Genomic DNA, 18323 nt, shown 5'->3' on the forward strand with positions numbered 1-18323 from the left:
ATTACTCGGCGTTGCAGTATTAGGGAAAAGTCTGTAGCGGAATATAGTAACGCCCCAGCATGCAATACGGGAACGGCCCGGCCAGGGTCCACTCTCCTTTTCACCATCTGACCACGTTGGACCGCGTTGGACTCGGCGATCCACCCAAGCTAAACGGGACCAAATCTTAACACTGATTGAGACTGAAATGCATCAAGAGCCTACCATCACGTGACTGTCTCGGAACTCGGCGCTTAGCGCGCTTTTCATGACGCACACATGACGGCGTGGCCAGACAAGATCGAAGACACGGGTCAGCTCACTCCCTGCTGTCTGCAAGCGAGCGCCGAACGCCTGGCATGCCCGGCTCGGCATGCCGAGCTCGCCGGGCACGCACTGTAGTCACGCCGCCACGGCACGCGGTATGCGGGCGTGTCTGTTTATATTGGCGCAGAAGAATGGACCCGTGCTACACTCAACGGGAGCAGCTCGTGTAGAAGCTCAAAGTCAAGGTCAGGTCAGGCACTCACCGGCCCCTCTCTAACACGAGGATGGATTATTCGCATGAAGAGGGCGATCCTGCGTCAGAATACTGACAGCAAAAGTGAAAGGAAGGATGACATACTCCAATGCTAAGGTCGAGGGTACCCCCAAACCGAGCTTGCTGAGTCTCAGGCTGCGTTAAGCCTGCATCAATGCTGCGTCGGACATGCAACAAGGAATTCACAATCGCCGGAACGTATGCACACGTAGGGTGTCTGTCGCAGACACATTACTCGAGTTTGCGCCCAGTCTTGCGCAGCACCGTCGTATGCGTCATCTTGGCTTGTGAATGGGCGACAACTCATATATGACTAGTCCGAGAACAAAATGTCCGCCCAGAAGTTCTATCCATCGGACCACAAGGCATAGTGTCCTTTAGTCCGCGTCCGAAACGCACCAAGGTGAACACCTGCTCATTTGTAGGACGTGCAAGTGGTATCAGGCGACACCAATTCGCAGCCATGTCTCTGGCTAGTGGAAAGTGGAGGGCCCAGCTTGGTCCAGAATGTGGATACGTAACGAGGCAAGGCGCAGCATTCATCTCGGGAAGCAGAACATGAATGCGATATTGGCCTCGCCAGCGCATCGGGCAGTCCTCTAGGGATGTCCGACGGCCGACGGTGAGACCAATCGAGAGAGGATACAATGCGTCATGGTCTACTTTAGACCCGGCGCAGTGGTGCTAGGCATCCTTCTCAAGCAATTCAGTGCTTCAACGCCCAGACCCCAAAGTAGTGGTACTGGTTCAGCCGTCGCCCAAAACTGCTGACTAGCGGTGACGCCGAGCTGTTTCGTTCTGCGAGTTTTCTGCTCGATCGAGTTGTGAGAACCACTGAGATTTCTTGTTAGGTCAGGATTGAGCCAGGAAGCATCCAGGACGCATCTGCAACGAGGTCTTTGCTCTACGTGAAAAAGATGAGGGAGGGATGGACCTGTCCAGTGGTACCTTTTCCGGATGTGCGCCAGGGACAGCACTTCTGACGCATGTTTTACGTTAACACTAGTCGAGTGTGCCCTTCACCGCTACCCAGGACTTCCACCTCAGGACGGTCGTCAAGGGCGATGCAAATTACACCGACATGCAGCGCAGCGGCGACGGGGCTCTGGGGCGCTCTGGGGCAACGGGGCAGCGGCCATGCGCTCGACGCCGTTGCTGTGAAGCCAGTGAACGTTGAGCATGAGCATGAGTATGAGCGCGTTTAGCATCCCATGCGCAAACCCAGTCCAGCGCCGAGAAGCTCTAAACACGACAGGCGCGGGGCTCTCCAGACTTCTGGCGAAGAAGAGCCTCAAGGACATGACTCAGAGGGCGGCGTCAGCCTTCAGTACAGCGCAAGCGAGCTAGCAAGGCGCCTCCTGTATCTGTCTGCTCGCTACCTGGCAACCCATGCAAGTGGATCTCGAGACGAAACGAATCCTGCAGCAGAGGCGTTCGGATCTGTAGCAGGCTGATACGCAGATCTGGGCGCTGACACTGGTATTCCTGGGCCAAGCCTGGCAAGCCATCAGCCACGGTCTCGCACCCGGCGAACCGGTGGACCCGACACCGAACCGAGAAACTGGGAACTGGGCTGGTTGGGCTACCTGGGCTATCTGGGCTTGACGGAGGGCGTTTACGGAGGCGCATCCGAATGCCGAGGGGCCCGGGTGTGTCACCTCGCTCTGACAGCATTTGTCTCGCTCTAGCGTTCTTGCTCGCTTGCGCTTTGCTTCCATGGAACGTCGTCTCCTTTCACTCCCTTCCTTTTCTGCGCACCTATGCCCTGTACGCCCCAGTCCAGGACAACGACCAGGAAAGCTGCCAGGACAGCGGCGTCAGTGACTTCTCGGGTGAAATGGGCATAGCAGCGGTGACAGCAGGTGACAGCAGCATAGCACTGTGAGAAAGAGCAAGGATCCTTCCCAGGACCTGCTTGCACCCCTTTAGGCAGTGTCAAGCACTGCGGTGACCGCCGCGGCCACCGGTGCCGTCATCACAGCAGAAATGCAGGGCTGGGACGACAGGCCACGACAGGGAATGTCTTCCCCAAGATTATGGGACCAAAATGTGGACCCTCTACAAGTCAGGAGTTGCTCCACCCAAACGGGCCCGGGTCGCATTCGAACCCACCCAACCCGTCGGACACAACTGTCGCTCCAAACGGGCAGAAAACGACAGGATAGCATTGATCAGAGGGTAGACGATCGTCCTACTGACAGGCTGTCCAGTCACGGCCTTGGAGACAGATTGCGCGTGCGTACGTCTGGACGCCTGAGTGATCGCTTCGAAGACCTTGTTCAATGGCCGCTGCCTTGCTCGGTAACGAACGAAGGCTTGCATGCAAGGTCACCGGATGCAGCTGCAGCGAGACTAGTTGGGGGTCGCAAACATTGTCCAAGATGCATTGCGGATGTCTAGTAACAAAGAAAAATATCCATTATGCCCCGCCCGCTTGCACCGGTGCGCGCCTGCGCGGGGGAGAGGGCGGAGCTACATATGGCTATGCCCCTGCTAGAGGCAGCCGTTGATTCCCGAAAAGGAGAGGTTCGTTGACGTCGCTTTGTGGTGGGAGCGATGTATTGCTACATGATGTTTGACGTGAGGTCGATTATAAAAGAGAAATGGCCCCTGAGCCGTGTGGGCTGGAGGGGATGGCGAAGAGTGTTTTTGTTTCGAAAAGGTCTATGAGGGTTTGAGATGTCACTACCGGAGTGGACGAGGCGCTTAGGCAGCAACGCACTCGGTGGCGGCCGAGTTGGGCTTGAAGCCGGGCTTGCACTTGACAACCTCGCAGGCGCCGACCTTGCAGCGGACGTCGACGGCGTTGGCAATGTCGTTGCAGTTCTGACCCTTGCCGGCGCAGCCACCACAGAACTCGGCGTCGTTGAGGGTGTCGACACACTCAACGCCAGCGGAGCCAAACTCGCCAGGGATCATGCAAGCCTTGAGGTCGGAGGGGCAGTGGTGGCGGTCGAAGTCGGTGCGGTCAAAGACGGTCTCGATGCTCTCGTCACGGAGCTGGAGCTCAGTGAGGCCAGTCAGGGCCGAGATGTCGCGACGCCAGCGCCAGTGGTTCTTGGTGTTGTCCTGCTTCTTGGGGATACCAGAGGGCTGGGGGCCGGTAGGCTTGCAGCAGTGCGTGTTCCAGTCCCACTGGTAGCCGGGCGGGCAGCGGATCTCGCATCCACCAGTCTGGGGAAGACACTTGCCCTCCTTGCTCAGGTAGAAGTTCTCGGGGCACTTCTTCTCCTCGCAACGCTTGCACTGGTTGTCACCCCAGTTGTTGGCGCAGCAGCGCTTGCCCTCGACCCACCAGAACTCGTCGTCACGGCAAGGGTGCTCGGAGCGCTTCTGGATGCAACGGCCCTGGCGACCGAGACCCTCGAAGATGTAACCCGGGGGGCACGTGCAGCGCTGGTTGTTCTGCTTAGGCAGACAGCAGCTGGCAGAGCCGTGCCACCACCAGCCCTGGGGGCACTGGGTCTGACGGGGAGGACTGAGACACAAGTCAGTTTCTGAGAGACGGGAAGGGGGGAGGGGTCGATCGAGTATCACTCACGAGCCACAGGTGCGCTGCGAAGAGCAGAGCTGCTGGTTGTTACCCCAGCACCAGAAACCACGGCTGCAGTCGTTCTGAGGGCGGTTCTGGGGGCGGAGACAGTCCCAGAGACCACCTCCGGATCCCCACTTCTGGAAGAGTCCGAAAGTAGCCTCGGCCTGGCTGGCGGCGAGGAGGGCGGTGACAGCGGCGGTCTGGAAGAGCATCTTGGTGTTGTGTTTGTCGGTAAAGAGTGAAAGACGAGTGGGTTACTTGAGGGGAGCCCTAGCGAAGCAGTCGAGGCTGGCGTTCACTGAAGGGGGAGAATACAGGGGATAACACGAGGGTAGAGAGAGGAGAGGTAGTGTTGTGGTGAAGAACCATTCGAACAGACCCACCCCCTCTCTCTTTATAACTCGCGAGAGCCAGGTCTGATCGGAATGTCGTCGCAAAGGCGCAAGGACGCAAGGACAGCTCTTGTCAGAGCACATGTGCTTTGCGCCGCTGTGCACAGGGCTCTTCCTCCTTGCCGAGCAAGCATGCTCTGCGACTTGATCTTACGTAGCACTCCCCCGTACGTTTGTGGAAGGCTGAAGGGTTCGCCCGCGTACCTGCAAACTCTATGGGTCGCGAAGGGCCCACTACGATTCTCCCGTGCTGATGACATGTAACGCCACACCCTGTCTGCGCTGCCCCGCCTGCTGCCCGGGCCATGGTCTCGCTCTCTCACCTCCCCTGTGCAGAATCATTTGTGTGCTGTCCACCGTTGAAACATGGGAGATCGAGCTGGGGGACAACTCCTGACCTCTCCTGGCGCCAGGGCACTGCCCAGGGACGGTCATACAACCACAGGGCTGTCGTGAGGTGGGGTTCATGGGCCGGTTCCGGCTTGTCCCAAGGATGCCCTGTGCAGACGCCAGCACTGCAGCCAGCAGCGCTTGCACAGTCACCTCCTCCTGAGCGCCTGCCAGCATCAATTGTCTCTGATGCGCACTACTGCCAGCCCAGGGGATAGTGGAAAGGCACGAAACTCCGTAAACTTGTTTCGTTTCGGCCCAGCAGGATTACAGTTTAGATCATTCGCGTCCTCTCCTGCGCTGATTACCCAACAGAGAAGGGGGGAGAGGGGACCGGGGAGCCGCTTCTCTCGAGAGCATGGAGCGTGAGTCTGAGTCTGATTTCTGGGTTTATCGGAGGATCCTGATCCTGGGTCCGCCGATGTGGCCGAGCAAGCATAGCAGCAGAACACGTTGATACCGCGCGTATCGTGTACCTGTACCTGGGAGTACCTGGGCGGGCGTCGCGACTGCACGCAGGCGTGCAGGTTACATAGGGTCGGTGCGCTAAGTACAACACGGGACCACCCCCTCGACAAAAAATAGCCATCGCTAAGACCGGGAGCGTTCTAACGACCGTGTCCCCCGAGTCCAGCACGGCCAGCGAACCACAAGCCTCACAGCACACCTCAAGGGCACGCCCAGGGTCCCCGTCCACCGCCGTGCATTCTTTCATTATCGTCCCAGTCGCCCGTTGGCTTGTCATTACGCCTGCCGCGCGCATACCGGGCACAATGTGGAGCTGCTGGCGCTGCAATTTGGGAAGCGCTCGTTGGAATGCGCCACCGCCCCTTTTCGGATCTCCTCTTGCCCGGTCACGAGCCATCCATTGTGCTTGCCGCCCAGAAAACTCTTGGCTGACTTTTAGCTGAAGGATTATTGATCTGGACCACCGTGACATTTCTGTATAGCTATTAGCGTAGGTCAAGAATTTCCGCCGTCCGTCGCAGCCGCAACACGGAAGACAAACTGCCTAAACCTCCGCGTCCGTGAAGGCCCGCCGGACGCACCGGCTGACTACTCCTATTGCCCTCGAGCTTGATGCTTGTCGCGCTTGTGCTGGACAGTGTTTTCGATTACAAAGGCGTCGGGGGTATATTGACTCTCTATGAGCGTGCGACGGCACCGACGGACTGTGTGGTAGGCTCTGGTGCCGTTATGATGCTCCGCCAGTAGAGCAGATATGTAGCAAGAAAAGGTTTTCCTGCTGCCGAGCGCAGCCGCCTGCGGGGGTGAAGGGAGGCAGGTGAGGGTGTCTCACTCCAATCCCACTCTTACCACTGATTTCGATCCCAATGTCCCAGCATCCCATCATCCCAGTCCCGCGTTAAGGGTGTGCTCCCAACCCCCTTCCACCCCTCGCATTCCCCTCCTGCACCAGCAAGTGGTGCCAGTACTGCCATGAACGGAACGTGCCTCGACTTTGGTTGTGCCTGAACCCTAATCACGCTCAATGGTTTGGTGCCGTAACCAGCACCCAACTGACAGGACGCGTGAGGAGCAGACGAGCACCTGTTCTCGCATCTGGTGCTAGTTCTCGTTCGAAACCATTTGCAACCTTCTCGCAGAGGGTTCAGCTGGCCCCCGACCCCCTGCTTGCTCCTGGGTACCCCTCGTAGGGGTCGGATTCTGACGAGAACAGCAAGCCGAGCAAGCCCAAGAGATCGATGCGAGGCGCACTCTGCTCCGTTGGAAAAGGCTTCGGATTCGACGATCGAGAACAAAGGAAAACGCCAGGAAACGTCCGAAGAAGGAGGAACAAATGGCACGCTTGTGTAGCGCTGTCGCACCCTGCCTCCTTGTCTCGGTGCACGGGGCGCCCGGTGCTGCGTCCTGCAGGCTGCAGCATGGCTGTCAGTAGGCGCTGATGTAAGCCAAGGGGCTCAAGGGGCATGGTGTAAGCCACCCGGGCAAACCATTGTAGGAGTGGACCCTGCAGATCGACGTCCGGTGTGGCGTCGCCGAGCCGAGGGAGAGCTCCTGTGGGGCCTGGGCTGGCCTCACAACCAGTATTCCACGGCACAGACCGAACCCGAGTTGGAGAGCTCCGGGTTGTCAGAGTGGAGTGCGTACAACTGCCCATCGCCGACTTTTGCTCGTTAATGGTTGTCCAATTGTGCGAACGCGCTACGCTCAGACAGATCCAGCACCAAACAATTGGTCTCAGTGCGCCTCCCCCTCTCGCACTCGTCGCTCGCCCCCTCTACGGTGACTGACCACACCACCAACTGCATGGGGCTGGCAACGAAGACTCCTGCATGAGAGAGTGGAGCTTGCAAGCCCGTTCAGGCCGTTCAGGCCCATTACGGGCGAGTGTGGCATGCCCGCCAGTCTGTCGTCCACAGACAAACATCCCCGGTGGACCTGGAAACCTTGAACTCCGAGATGCCGTTTACTCTCGCGCGCCATCGTACTCCCCTTTCTGGTCAGCACGGCATGTGGGAACAAGCTCTGTGTAAGCTCGGTGGCTTCGCCGACCCACCGGCCCCATAACCTCATTGCGGTGCACATTCTCTCGCTCGCGTCGTGAAGTCCGGAATGCTGCCGAGATGCGCCGCTCTTCCGGCACAAGCAGCGTCGCACAAGCATCTTTGCGTCCGACACTGGCCCCAAAGCTCCGGCATACCGACGGCAACTGAGCCAGGTCGGTACACCGAGCTTCATTATGGAAGCAAAGCAGGATTGCAGCGTTACATCCTTCTCCTGCCCTACTGGTGCGACGGGTCTGCTCTGCTCCGTCCCGTCTGCCACTCGTCGTACGTCCGTTCCAACCACCACATCAGGCAACCCCACTACGGACCCGCACCTGTGGATCTCCGTCGCACCACCTTCACGGGAAGCATGCACTGCACTGGATTGCGCTTCCGTAGCATCTGCACGTTTCCGCGGGGACACGCACGCCAATACGCACGTCCACAACGCCGTAATCAATATCAACACCGACGTTCCACCCCTTCGGTCGCATTCTGTGTGGGTGCTGGGGTGTGCATGAGGGTAGCAGCAAGGGGGAGACGCTAATTAATGAATCGTTTCGGAATACACTACCCCCAATCAAGAGGGGGTTAGTGCAAGGAGAAGAACTTCATGGGGAGGGGCTGACCTCGTTCCGCTACATTATCGATTACTGGGGTTGCTTCCTTCATCTTTGTTTCTGCTTCTGAAGAGTTTACTGCTTCTTCTGTCATCTTGTTGTAGGTGTCTGCCAGTGGGCAGGTGGAGGAAATGCCGCAACGGCAAACATTGCCCACACAACATGGGGCTGAGGCTGGCAATGAACTCGGCTTCGCTTCCGACCTCGCTCGAAGCTCTGTCGTCTTGAACATGAGGCAGTTGCCGTTGCCGCGCGGTTACCTTAGTCGCCGTGTCAGTATGAGCGTGCCTCGTCGCCATACACCTCGCCGAGACAATGAGACAGCCGCATGTCCATGTCCTCGGCCGTAGGCCCGTGACACTGCCACCTCCGCCACCACAAGTTCGCAACAGGTACGCCGAGCTAATGTGGACGTCGGCGGTGTGTGCGTCGTGGCGCCGTGGCTGTCTGGCGCTGCCTGATGCAAGCCTTGCGTCACTTTAGCTCTACGCTCGGTCCCGTTGCCTCAACACGCATCAGCAGGCATCGGCATGCACCTCTTGGTGTGTCCCAGTGAAGCTTGCACCGACGTGCGTAAGGCTTGTGCGGCGCCTCGTGTCCAGTTGTCGTGGCGATACTAGCGAGACTGCAACGCTGATCTGAATGCGCAGCATTGGATCGACGTGCTGCGCTCGGAGTATATCACACGGGACGTCGGTACGATATGCTCAGTGCCTTCGGAACAACCGGGAGACGACACCCGTAGCACGCCGGACATTGCGACGCGCTCGACCACTTGCTCGACCACTTGCTCGACCACAACGGGCAGCGCGGCGGTGTCGTCTCGCAATACAAGGCGTTTGGTCGGCTGGACGGAAGGCGTGGCCACGTTGTCTCCTCGTTGTCTCCTCGTTGTCGCCTCGTTGCGTCCCGTCTGCATCAGACGCGTTGCAGGGCTTCCCGAAGCCACGCTGGGCCAGCGGAAGAAGCTCAACATGTGCGAGGCAGTCGTCGAGAAGCATACACTCGAAGCTCTGCTGCGTCCCTAGCATTTCGGGACAGAGCCGGCCATGAAGTTTGTCTTTCTCGATGAGAGGCAGGATTCACATGCTCCAGAATAGCCAGTGCGGCTTCAACGCGGACGAAAGATAAAGGATAAGTGTGTTAGACGTGCACGAGGTTGAGGAAGGTTGCCCTGTATTCCGGAGAACCACTGTTACACACATCGTTTCGAGCCTGGATCCATCCTGGGTTGAGTCCAGAGTTCGACGGCGGATGTTTGGTTTCGCTCGCCGCTGGAAACAATTCATCCTGTGCACGTTTTGGGCTTCTGGCAGCTCTGGACTTTGCAGAAGTGGAGGGACCGGGGGGGAATGGGGAAGATGGTAAAGGGCAGCCTCGGGAGACCAAGGGACACCCGAAGCCCAAAGGCGGGGAACTTTCGTTGGAAGATCGTCTGGAATCAGCACCCGCGCACCGCCAACACGAACTCCGCGAATCACGGTACGGCTGTTTCGCGCGCAGAACACGGTTAGCTCGAAACCTTGTTCTCTGCGTGGTGCCATGCTGAGGCGTCACTGCTTCAGGTCTAGTTCTGCCTGCTATGCCGTACGATGCCAGTAACGAAACGTGCAAATCTACACACGAAGACATAACATGCGAACATTATACGTTATCCCGAACCTACGAACTCGCCCCGAGCAGAGGCACAGAGGTATACACCTCCTGAGACAAAGACATGGAGACAGCACAGAGACCAAAAACATAACGATTCAGACGACAGGCGATAGGGTATACCATTCCTCATCCCCACCACTCTCAACTCTCAGCCCTCGCTCACGGGTCGCACCGGAAGCCTGTTGTGCTCGCCCAGAGCTTGCTACGCGTCGTCGGCGGACACACGTGGACGACCGCGACGGTCAACGGGCAACGGGCGAAAGCCGCGCGGCGACGCGCGGCTGACAGACTCGAACTCTACTGGCCCGTTCGAGCCTAAGGTGCCGGCTCGCCAAGGCTCTTCCAGTCGATGCCCCCATCGGCGCCGTAACGCTCCTGCAGCCACGCGTTGCTCTTGACGAAGTGACCGTTGCCGAAGAAGCCACGGCTGGCGGAGAGGGGGCTCGGGTGGGCGGACTTGAGCACGAGGTGTCGTTTCTACCTGTCAGTATGCTCTTCAGAGGCACCGGGCGTTCCGTGTTCCGGAGTGTTTCCGAGGTGCGACGCTGATCGCCCCGGTCTGTTCGCTGCGGCCACTCACCGTGTCGAGGCCGGCGATCATCTTCTGCGCATGCGCGCCCCAGGCCATGAGCACGATACCGTTCGCGCTGCTGCCGGGAGCGTCGGCAGTAGCTGTCACGGCAACACCCGAGGCAGAGCCCGCAAGCCGGCTCGTCACGACCTTCATCACCGCAGCGGTGAACTGCTCCCAGCCCTTGCCGGCGTGTGACCCAGCCTGTTCTCGTCAGCGTCCTGTCAGATGTGCAGATGATGACACTGGTGTGCTGTGAACTTTGCGCTTCATCGCTGCCCGCTGCGGGCGGCGGTAAGCCAATTGCCCGCAAGGCTGGCAGGCGAGTTGTGTGAGCGTGGGGAGGGGGGCTGGAGGTAACGTTGCTTCACGTCTTGTTGCGCCATCGCCAGTGGCACATGACTGCACCCCTCCCCATAAGCTGTAAACAGGCGATAACGCAGAGTTGCGAGTGCTGTCGCCACCTCTCTCCTTTGCACATACCTCAGATGCTCGCACAGTGAGAGATGTGTTGAGCAGCAGGACGCCGTGCTTCGCCCACTCCGTAAGGTCTCTGCAGTCCGTTAGAGGAGTCACTTCTGCAACAGACAACCTCAGCCACATACCCATGCTTTGGGGCGACAAAGCCGGGGATCGCCGTCGTCATCTCCTTGTACATGTTGCGCAGAGACGGTGGAATCGCAACACCTCGCTTCACGGAGAAGGCCAAGCCCTACAGGTCAATGACTGCATTCGACAGTGAGGCGGCACGGCCGTCTTCACTCACATGAGCTTGTCCCGGGCCCTACTGGTCAGCTTACTCCGCAGCGACCGTGGATGGAACTCACGTGATACGGGTCTTGTCCGACAATGACAATCCTGACGTCCTTCAAGGGGCAGAAACGAGACCATGAGTAGATGTCCTCGGCTGAGAAAGGTCAGCACGTGCACGACCTACGGACTCACCTGGTGGGAAGACCTTCTTGCTGCTCTGTTCAGCCATGACGAACTTCTTCAGCTGAGAGGTCAGCACAACCAGGACACATCCGTACATTCAGGAAGTAGGGCTTCGTCAGCTCGTCCTGAAGAGCAAGAAGCCACTCCTCCTCCATTGTCTCCAGCTCGAGCTCCAGCAGAGGCAGCACAGTCGGGTGGCCCTCAAGAGCCTTGCGCAGCTCTTCACGACTCGTGGCCTTGGGGATCTTGATGCCCAGAGCTGTTGTCAGTTCATTACGGACAGAGTAACTGACTGGACGCAACCGGCTCATTGGCAATCTTGGCCTTCTTCGCCGGGCGTGGCGACGGCACCTCTTGGTTCAGGTCCTTAGCCTTCATGATGGCGTCCCTCGCTGCGTCGCTCAAAGCGCTCCCTGTCGCACGCGTACTGGACTTGGTCGCAGCCGCTCCAGCCGGCTTGAAGTACGATGCAATGGACTTGGGCGGCATGACTGTTGCTGATGAGTGTGTTGGGTCGGTGGTGATCAGAGCTCGACGCGTCTAGGTCATGTTCCAGTCGCGTCAACCGCGGTCGACCTCCACACTGATTTTCCTTTGCTTCCGGTGGCGACCGGTGGCGAGGGCCTGAGCGCCGACGCGTCATGTGACAGTGACAACCCCATCTCGGCAATCAGATTCGTCGGCCTATCTAGAGACTGATGTTCAAATGATTGCATGCGTCGCAGCAATGCAACGTACTGGAAGAGATGGGAATTTTGAAGTGGAGAGCAGCTGCCATTGTCACGACAAGGTTGTTACACAAGTGGGCCGATTGCATGCATTCCAACTTCTTAAACGATAAGCGGGTCCAATGTGGAGGCTCGGAAGGCGCGTCAGCGGGGACCCCACAATCCGATATCTAGGATTGCCCAATCGGGTATGTGGCACCACTGGCAGACGACCGCCGGCATCCAACCCCGCTTCTTCGGAACGAGTCACCCTCCTTCGTTTGTCTCCATCCATCCCCTCACAACCGCAACATGGCTCCCTCCCCGACCCCGAACGCGCCCCGTACGCTGGCAGAGCTTGTGGATCTGCTCAAAGATGACGAGATGGTCAAGGTGGCAGGTGAGTTAGCGCCGTTTGAAGTGCCAAATTCTGACCCCAGGCGTCGACGTGGACGGAGTTCTTCGCGGCAAGATCATGTCCAAGAGCAAGTTTCTTTCGGCTGTCGAGACTTCTTTCGGGTTCTGCGGAGTGGTATTCGCGTGGGACAGTGCGTGTCATCTCGAAAAACGACGAAAAACGATGCATTCGCGGCGTAGAAGTGGTCCGAGAAGTTGGTGGGCAGATCCGCGGATGGTGTCACTCCGCCGGGTGGAGTTGATCCGTCGGAACTGCCTAGTGCCAATCTCGATAAGGACATGACACTCGCTTAGTTTTTCGCTCGTCTCCGCTACGTCTGCTGACTTCCAGTGCACGATGCTACCTACCCGCGCGAGCTCTTGGTGTCGAACAAGAGCAACGGCTACCGTGATCTGAACGCCCAGATCGACTTGTCGACGTACCGCCAAATCCCGTGGGAAGACAACATCCCGTTCTTCCTGGTGTACTTCTACGACCAGGGAGACGACAAGCCGCTCCCTGTCGACCCCCGCAGTGCGCTTGCGAAGGTCACGGACGAGGCTAAGGCTATGGGATGGGACTGCATGACCGGCGCTGAGTTCGAGGTACGTGATGGCAGCCGTACTCGCGCTGACGCCCCAGTACTTTCAGTTTGCGGAGACCGCCCAGTCTGCCGAAGCAAAGAGCTTCGTGAACCTGACTCCCCTGACTCCGGGCAGTGCGTATCAGCTTCACCGTCCCCCTGCTAAAGCTGATCTCAGACCATGGATACTCGCTTCTGCGCACGACCCTGAACAAGGACTACTTCTACGATCTCTACAAGGTCTCGTCCAAGATGGGCGTCGAGATCGAGGGACACCGTGCGTTTTATCTGCCGTGTTGCACTGACCGTTTCAGATACCGAGACTGGACCTGGTGTGTTCGAGACCGCCCTGGCGTACACCGACGCGGGCCGTATGGCCGACAACGCGCTGCTCTTCAAGCTCATCGCGAAGAGCATGGGCATGAAGCACAACGTCCTGCCGTCGTTCATGGCTAAGCCATGGGAGAACGTAGGTACATGGGCCTCATATCTATCTAACAGACAGCTTTCCGGATGTTCCGGACACATCCACGTCTCGCTCCGCGACAAGGACGGCCGCAACATCTTCGGCCTGTCAAAGGAGGAGACTGCGGCCGGTGGGCGCAAGGATGCCAAGTGGAAGGACCTGCAGTACATTTCGCAGGAGGCGGAGTGGTTCCTCGCCGGACTGCTGGAGGGCCTTAAGGACGGTGAGTTGATGCGAGCGCGGACTCAACTGACCTCAGTCATCCCGCTCATGTGCCCGACGATTAACTCGTACAAGCGTCTGCTCGGCGGCGAGGTGAGTTTATCCCTTGAAGTGCTGAACTGACGGACAGCAATACTGGGCACCCGACACTGCGTCGTACGGGTACGACTCGCGCGCCGCGTCGATCCGCATCATCTCCGCTCCCGGCGTCAAGCCCTCTGCGACCCGCTTCGAGGTCCGCATCCCCGGCGCCGACGTGAGTAAACCTTTGAATCCAGATCCGTCGAACATGTCCAAGCTGACGTACAGATGAATACGCACTACGCTATCGCTGCGATTTACGCGCTCGGCCTGCGCGGCATCAAGAACAAGACGCCGCTGCCGTACGGCCCGATCGGCGCGCCGGGCGTCTCCCGTGACACGATCACGCACTTGCCCATCACGCTGGAGAGCGCGACCGAGGCGTTCATGGCCAAGGACAGCATTGCGCGCGAAGTGTTTGGCGACTTCTTCGTCGACCACTTCGGCGGCACCCGCGAGGTCGAGCTCGAGCAGTTCGCCCGCGCCGTCACTGACTGGGAGCGTGAGTTGTTTCATGGCGCTCGTTAACTGACATCGCAGTCCGGAGGTACCTCGAGCTGGCTTAGAGTGGAGCTCGGGCCTTGTGTTTCGTTTCTGTGTATTGTGCAGGAGAGTCGACGACGATGCTGAGAGATTGGGAGCTGTGTCAATAGACATTTACCTTTCGTATGTGACGGGTATACCATCTGAGCAGGAACGAAGGCGGAGGCCGAACATCGTGCAGACAGGTTTCGAGAGCATCACGAGGAGCCCCTGAGACCGAAGAAGATCCGAGAGTTTCAGATGCTTGGACCGTCTGCAGCGGCGAGTCCCGCGACGCTCGAAGGAGGTGACGGATTTGGAATTGCTAAACTGGGTAGCGATAGGAGGAACGCAAAGTGCTGCGCAGATGGTGAGTTACTGGAACCGGAGCACGCCGCGGTAGGAACGGCTGAACAAGCATTTCGCCAGAACCCGCCTTTGACACTGTTATGCAAACAGAGCGTCAGTGATGCTTCTGGTTCTGATCAACATGATCGATCATGAGTTTGACGTAGAAAGGAAATTACCGCCTTCGGCTCCGACTGTTTGAAATGGCAAGACTCTGACTCGGCGCCACTGTTGAAAGCCGCTGATTCTTGAGACACCGGTACCGCTCGTGTCCGACATGTTATCTTCTCCTACGCTTCATGCTTACGCAGCGCACGTTACGGGCCTAAAGGGGAGGTATGCATCGACTCAGTCTCTAAGTGCATAGCCGCCGCTTTAGATTTTGCAGTAGTTTGAAGGATTAACTGGGTGGCAAAAAGAGGGTGGGCCACAGGCAAAATCTCCGAAACGCCGCCATACTTAATGCGCAGGGCATGCCGCAGCTCATTGAGCGTCAGTTGATTACACCAGGTCGAACGCACCGACAACACCGCCAACTTCACCACTCAGCTCACCGCTCACCACCTCCTCTCCCCGCCTCTCCCGTCGAACCGACCACCACAAACCAACCGTACTAGAAAAGCCAACCTAGGGCACCGTTTGAATGAGCAGCAGTACGTTTCTCTAGCTCTTATCGTCTGCGGATCGCTGACATGGATCCCTCTCTTCGCCACTTGGCCGCCTTATCTATCCCGCACTCAATCGCTACGTGGCTGGTACCTTGACCTCCTCCGACCTCCACTGCCCACTGATCTTGACACCTTGGGCTCCATCGCTGTCTGTTCTTTCGCGATGTTGCGCTCGCTGTCACCTTTTTTGCCACCCGACCTGTACGCGTCGTCATTGTTATCGCTCGCCCACTCACACGATGACGTCTCGTGTTACAGCTACCAAGGAGACTTCGGCTAAGACCAAGAGCAAGGCCCCGGCGGTTTCTGCTGGGGCCATCAACCTCGGGGCGCCTTTCGGTGAGTCGTGCGCGGCGAGCCCGGCGCGGCGGGCTGCTATCTGGCAAGAGACAGCGTGGACACTAACGCTCAGACCCGTTCTCGTCTTCGGACCCCTTCGGCGATGACAAGCCCTCGATCGAGCGCAGCGTCGGCAAGACTGCTGACAAGATCCACATCCGTCTCCAGCAGCGTAACGGTCGCAAGACCATCACCACTGTCGCGGGCATCCCCGACAAGTACGACCCCCGCAAGCTCCTCAAGGCTATGAAGAAGGAGTTTGCGTGCAACGGACACGTCGTCCACTCTGCCGACTCGGACGAGGAGGACTCGCCCGCCCCCGGCAAGAAGGACGAGCACGGCAAGGTCCTCCAGTTCCAGGGCGACCAGCGTGCTTCCGTCAAGCAGTTCCTCGTCCAGTCTGGCCTGCTCACCGAGAAGGAGGCCAAGGACCAGATTGTCATGTGCGTAGAGCTGCTTATTGTACCAGGTCAAGCTAACGTCGCAGCCACGGTTACTAGACGCCTTATATTTCTCATGGCAAGCAACACCAACTACCTACACGTTTATGTGCAATCACATCACCAGCTCTGTTCCGGTTGTGTTTCTGTCCCCCTCCACCCATGCATTTGATTTGCTACGACGGCGATCGATCACGGCTATGGCTCGACTAACGACTCGATATTAGACGGACTGATGAATGAGCTACGAACGGAGCAGGGCAGGATGACCGATGCTGGATCTCTGACGTCAGCTGTCGATAACGCGTCGGTAGCTATCGGCAGGCTGTGCATCGATGAGCTCTTCTTGTCAGCTTTTCGCAGATCCTCCATCAGCTCACCCCGAGTACTGAACTGAGATCAGTTGGAATAGGAGGAGGACCAAGCAACTCACAACTCGCAGGTCCCTCATCTCTGCCGCCTCGACGACGGTCGTGAACCCCAACCTGCTGTCAGCTGTCAGCGTCAGAAGCACAGCTGACCAGGAGTATCTGTCTTCAGCTTCTTCGCAGCAGCGGCAGCTTACCGCAGGTATGAGCAGACGGACTGGGATCGGCTCGGTGTCGACGCGAGAAAGCTACCCGCCAGTCTGGGGTTAGCTCATGTCAGGGAACTGAAGCTAACAGGGGTAGGAAGAGGGACTGGGATCAGCTTGACAGCCCCGGGGCAAAGCCACTTGCTCGCCTGGCGTTAGCTGTGCAAACTAGCGCCAGCTGACCATCAAGTCGTCTGACTTTCCGCTCGATACTGTACAGTTTGCTTACCTTCGGAGTTGACGGGAAGCAGACCGGGGTGAGCTGATGACGCACAGGACGTACCGCTTATCTTACCGACGCTGGCCTGATTCAGCTTGATCCTAACGGAGAAAAAAGCTTACGCTGCTTGTACGGGCTGGAGTCAGCTGGCAACTCGTGTTGTTTAGCTCACTCGCCAAGGCATCGAATCGACGCGTGGCTAAACTCCGCTACGATCTTCTCCACTAAGAAGCTGACCTGCAGTGTGAGGCTGTGGCCAGCTGTGCAGCTACCTCTTCGGGGTCTGGGATTAGCTATTGGAACCCTTTCGAGAGCTTGCCGTTATCACTCATCGCGGGAGCTCACTGTTGGGGACCATGTCGTGGACTAGCATCAGTTTCAAAGGCAAGAAAACCCTCAACTGACCTGCTTGCAGCCTGGTCTCAGCTGTTACTTCCAGTGCTGAAGCTTACTCTACGCGAGCTAGGCTCGACTAAACGCTGAGGACTCGGAGGTTTACTGACGGGCCAAAAACTTCTGTGCCTGCCTGGGATCAGCTTCAGTCACGGCAGATCTCAAGCTTACTAGCAGCGCTGCAGCTGCGGGTGAGGCAGGCCGGTCCGGGGAAGGCTCCCGTTTCCAGCAGCAGCTTTGCAAATTCGAGGCTGGTTTCTGACGTCAGCTGTATGAATGCCGTACGGCTCGCTCTGCATGATTAGCTGAACCAGAGAATTTGGGCAGCTCACGACTGGCGGTGGCAGAAGTCTACGGCGCCCCTCATTGCGAGAGGGTTGCTGAGGCGGAAACTCATGTCAGCTTGTCAGCGTACAGCAGAAAGCTACCGTACATATGGCGTTCTGGGATCAGCTTCTGAGCGTTGTTCGTAGCAGAGCACATACATCAGAGTGGTGGGGAACAGAAGTCTCTACAGTCAGATGTGATGGGACGCAGCCTGCGCGAAAGTGTGGTGTGGCTGATGTCAGCTTCCGTCGGAGTACTCGAGCTCACCCCAACCGCTGTGGAGACGCCGAGGGTCAAGTCCTTCGGACGTTCTGGGCGCACCAGAGCAGTGTGCCGGCTCAACCCTGTCTGTAACAATGCATCGCACCTCGAGCTTAACCGGTCATCAGCTAGCGTGGAGTTCCTCAGCTTACCAGTCAGAGCAGCTGGGATCGGCGGCCCCGCGTACGTTGGCGGCTGTGGTTGGTTTTCCAGCATCCTTTATGCTCGCCGTCACCCGCCCCAAGGCGAACGCACATCTGATGTCAGCTAGCAAACCCGTTTCTTAAGCTCACTGGGCGCTGACAGCGAAGCAAGGCTGGAAAGGGATGAGTGGCTTCTCGCCAGTTATAGCCAGCTAGGACGACGGCGGCCAAGCCCACTGAAGCTGTCCACCAGCCACAGAGTCTACAATGAGCCGACGAACCGCTCTTGCGACATCACCACTCCAGCACGGACAACTGGCTCATCTCCAAGTATGGATTGATGCAGACACTGGCTGGAATCTGTTATCAGCTCCGGAGACTCTCGCAGAGCTCACTCTGCGATTGTCAGTGCTACTCACACTTGCCACTCAAGTTCAATGATCTGCTGCGTCGGGCCCTTGACCGCTCGCTCGCTGCGGTCCGACGCCGCCGACGTGAGTAA

General features: G+C 58.1%; 4 protein-coding genes across 4 annotated transcripts; 2 read left to right on the top strand and 2 right to left on the bottom strand.

Moving 5' to 3' along the window:
* Positions 1-3226: 3226 nt before the first annotated feature.
* Positions 3227-4267, bottom strand: A1Q1_04496 (uncharacterized protein; the record flags this gene model as incomplete). Its single annotated transcript, XM_014322862.1, has 2 exons — positions 3227-3998; positions 4062-4267. The coding sequence occupies 2 exons, from the start codon at positions 4265-4267 to the stop codon at positions 3227-3229; spliced, it is 978 nt and encodes a 325-aa protein (XP_014178337.1).
* A 5671-nt stretch (positions 4268-9938) lies between these two features.
* Positions 9939-11619, bottom strand: A1Q1_04497 (uracil DNA N-glycosylase; the record flags this gene model as incomplete). Its single annotated transcript, XM_014322863.1, has 7 exons — positions 9939-10100; positions 10204-10398; positions 10678-10747; positions 10800-10906; positions 10961-10978; positions 11022-11101; positions 11424-11619. 7 exons carry the CDS (start codon positions 11617-11619, stop codon positions 9939-9941), a joined length of 828 nt encoding a protein of 275 aa, XP_014178338.1.
* A 530-nt stretch (positions 11620-12149) lies between these two features.
* On the top strand, positions 12150-14578 carry A1Q1_04498 (glutamine synthetase; the record flags this gene model as incomplete). Its single annotated transcript, XM_014322864.1, has 10 exons — positions 12150-12237; positions 12278-12385; positions 12586-12839; positions 12886-12952; positions 12996-13094; positions 13132-13598; positions 13636-13761; positions 13815-14088; positions 14281-14478; positions 14538-14578. The coding sequence occupies 10 exons, from the start codon at positions 12150-12152 to the stop codon at positions 14576-14578; spliced, it is 1722 nt and encodes a 573-aa protein (XP_014178339.1).
* Positions 14579-15363: 785 nt separating this feature from the next.
* A1Q1_04499 (suppressor of initiator codon mutation) lies at positions 15364-15963 on the top strand (the record flags this gene model as incomplete). Its single annotated transcript, XM_014322865.1, has 3 exons — positions 15364-15463; positions 15537-15906; positions 15951-15963. 3 exons carry the CDS (start codon positions 15364-15366, stop codon positions 15961-15963), a joined length of 483 nt encoding a protein of 160 aa, XP_014178340.1.
* Between the last annotated feature and the right edge of the window lie 2360 nt (positions 15964-18323).

The sequence above is a fragment of the Trichosporon asahii genome, assembly GCF_000293215.1.
Source record: "Trichosporon asahii var. asahii CBS 2479 unplaced genomic scaffold scaffold00070, whole genome shotgun sequence".
NCBI classification, from domain to species: Eukaryota; Fungi; Basidiomycota; class Tremellomycetes; order Trichosporonales; family Trichosporonaceae; genus Trichosporon; species Trichosporon asahii.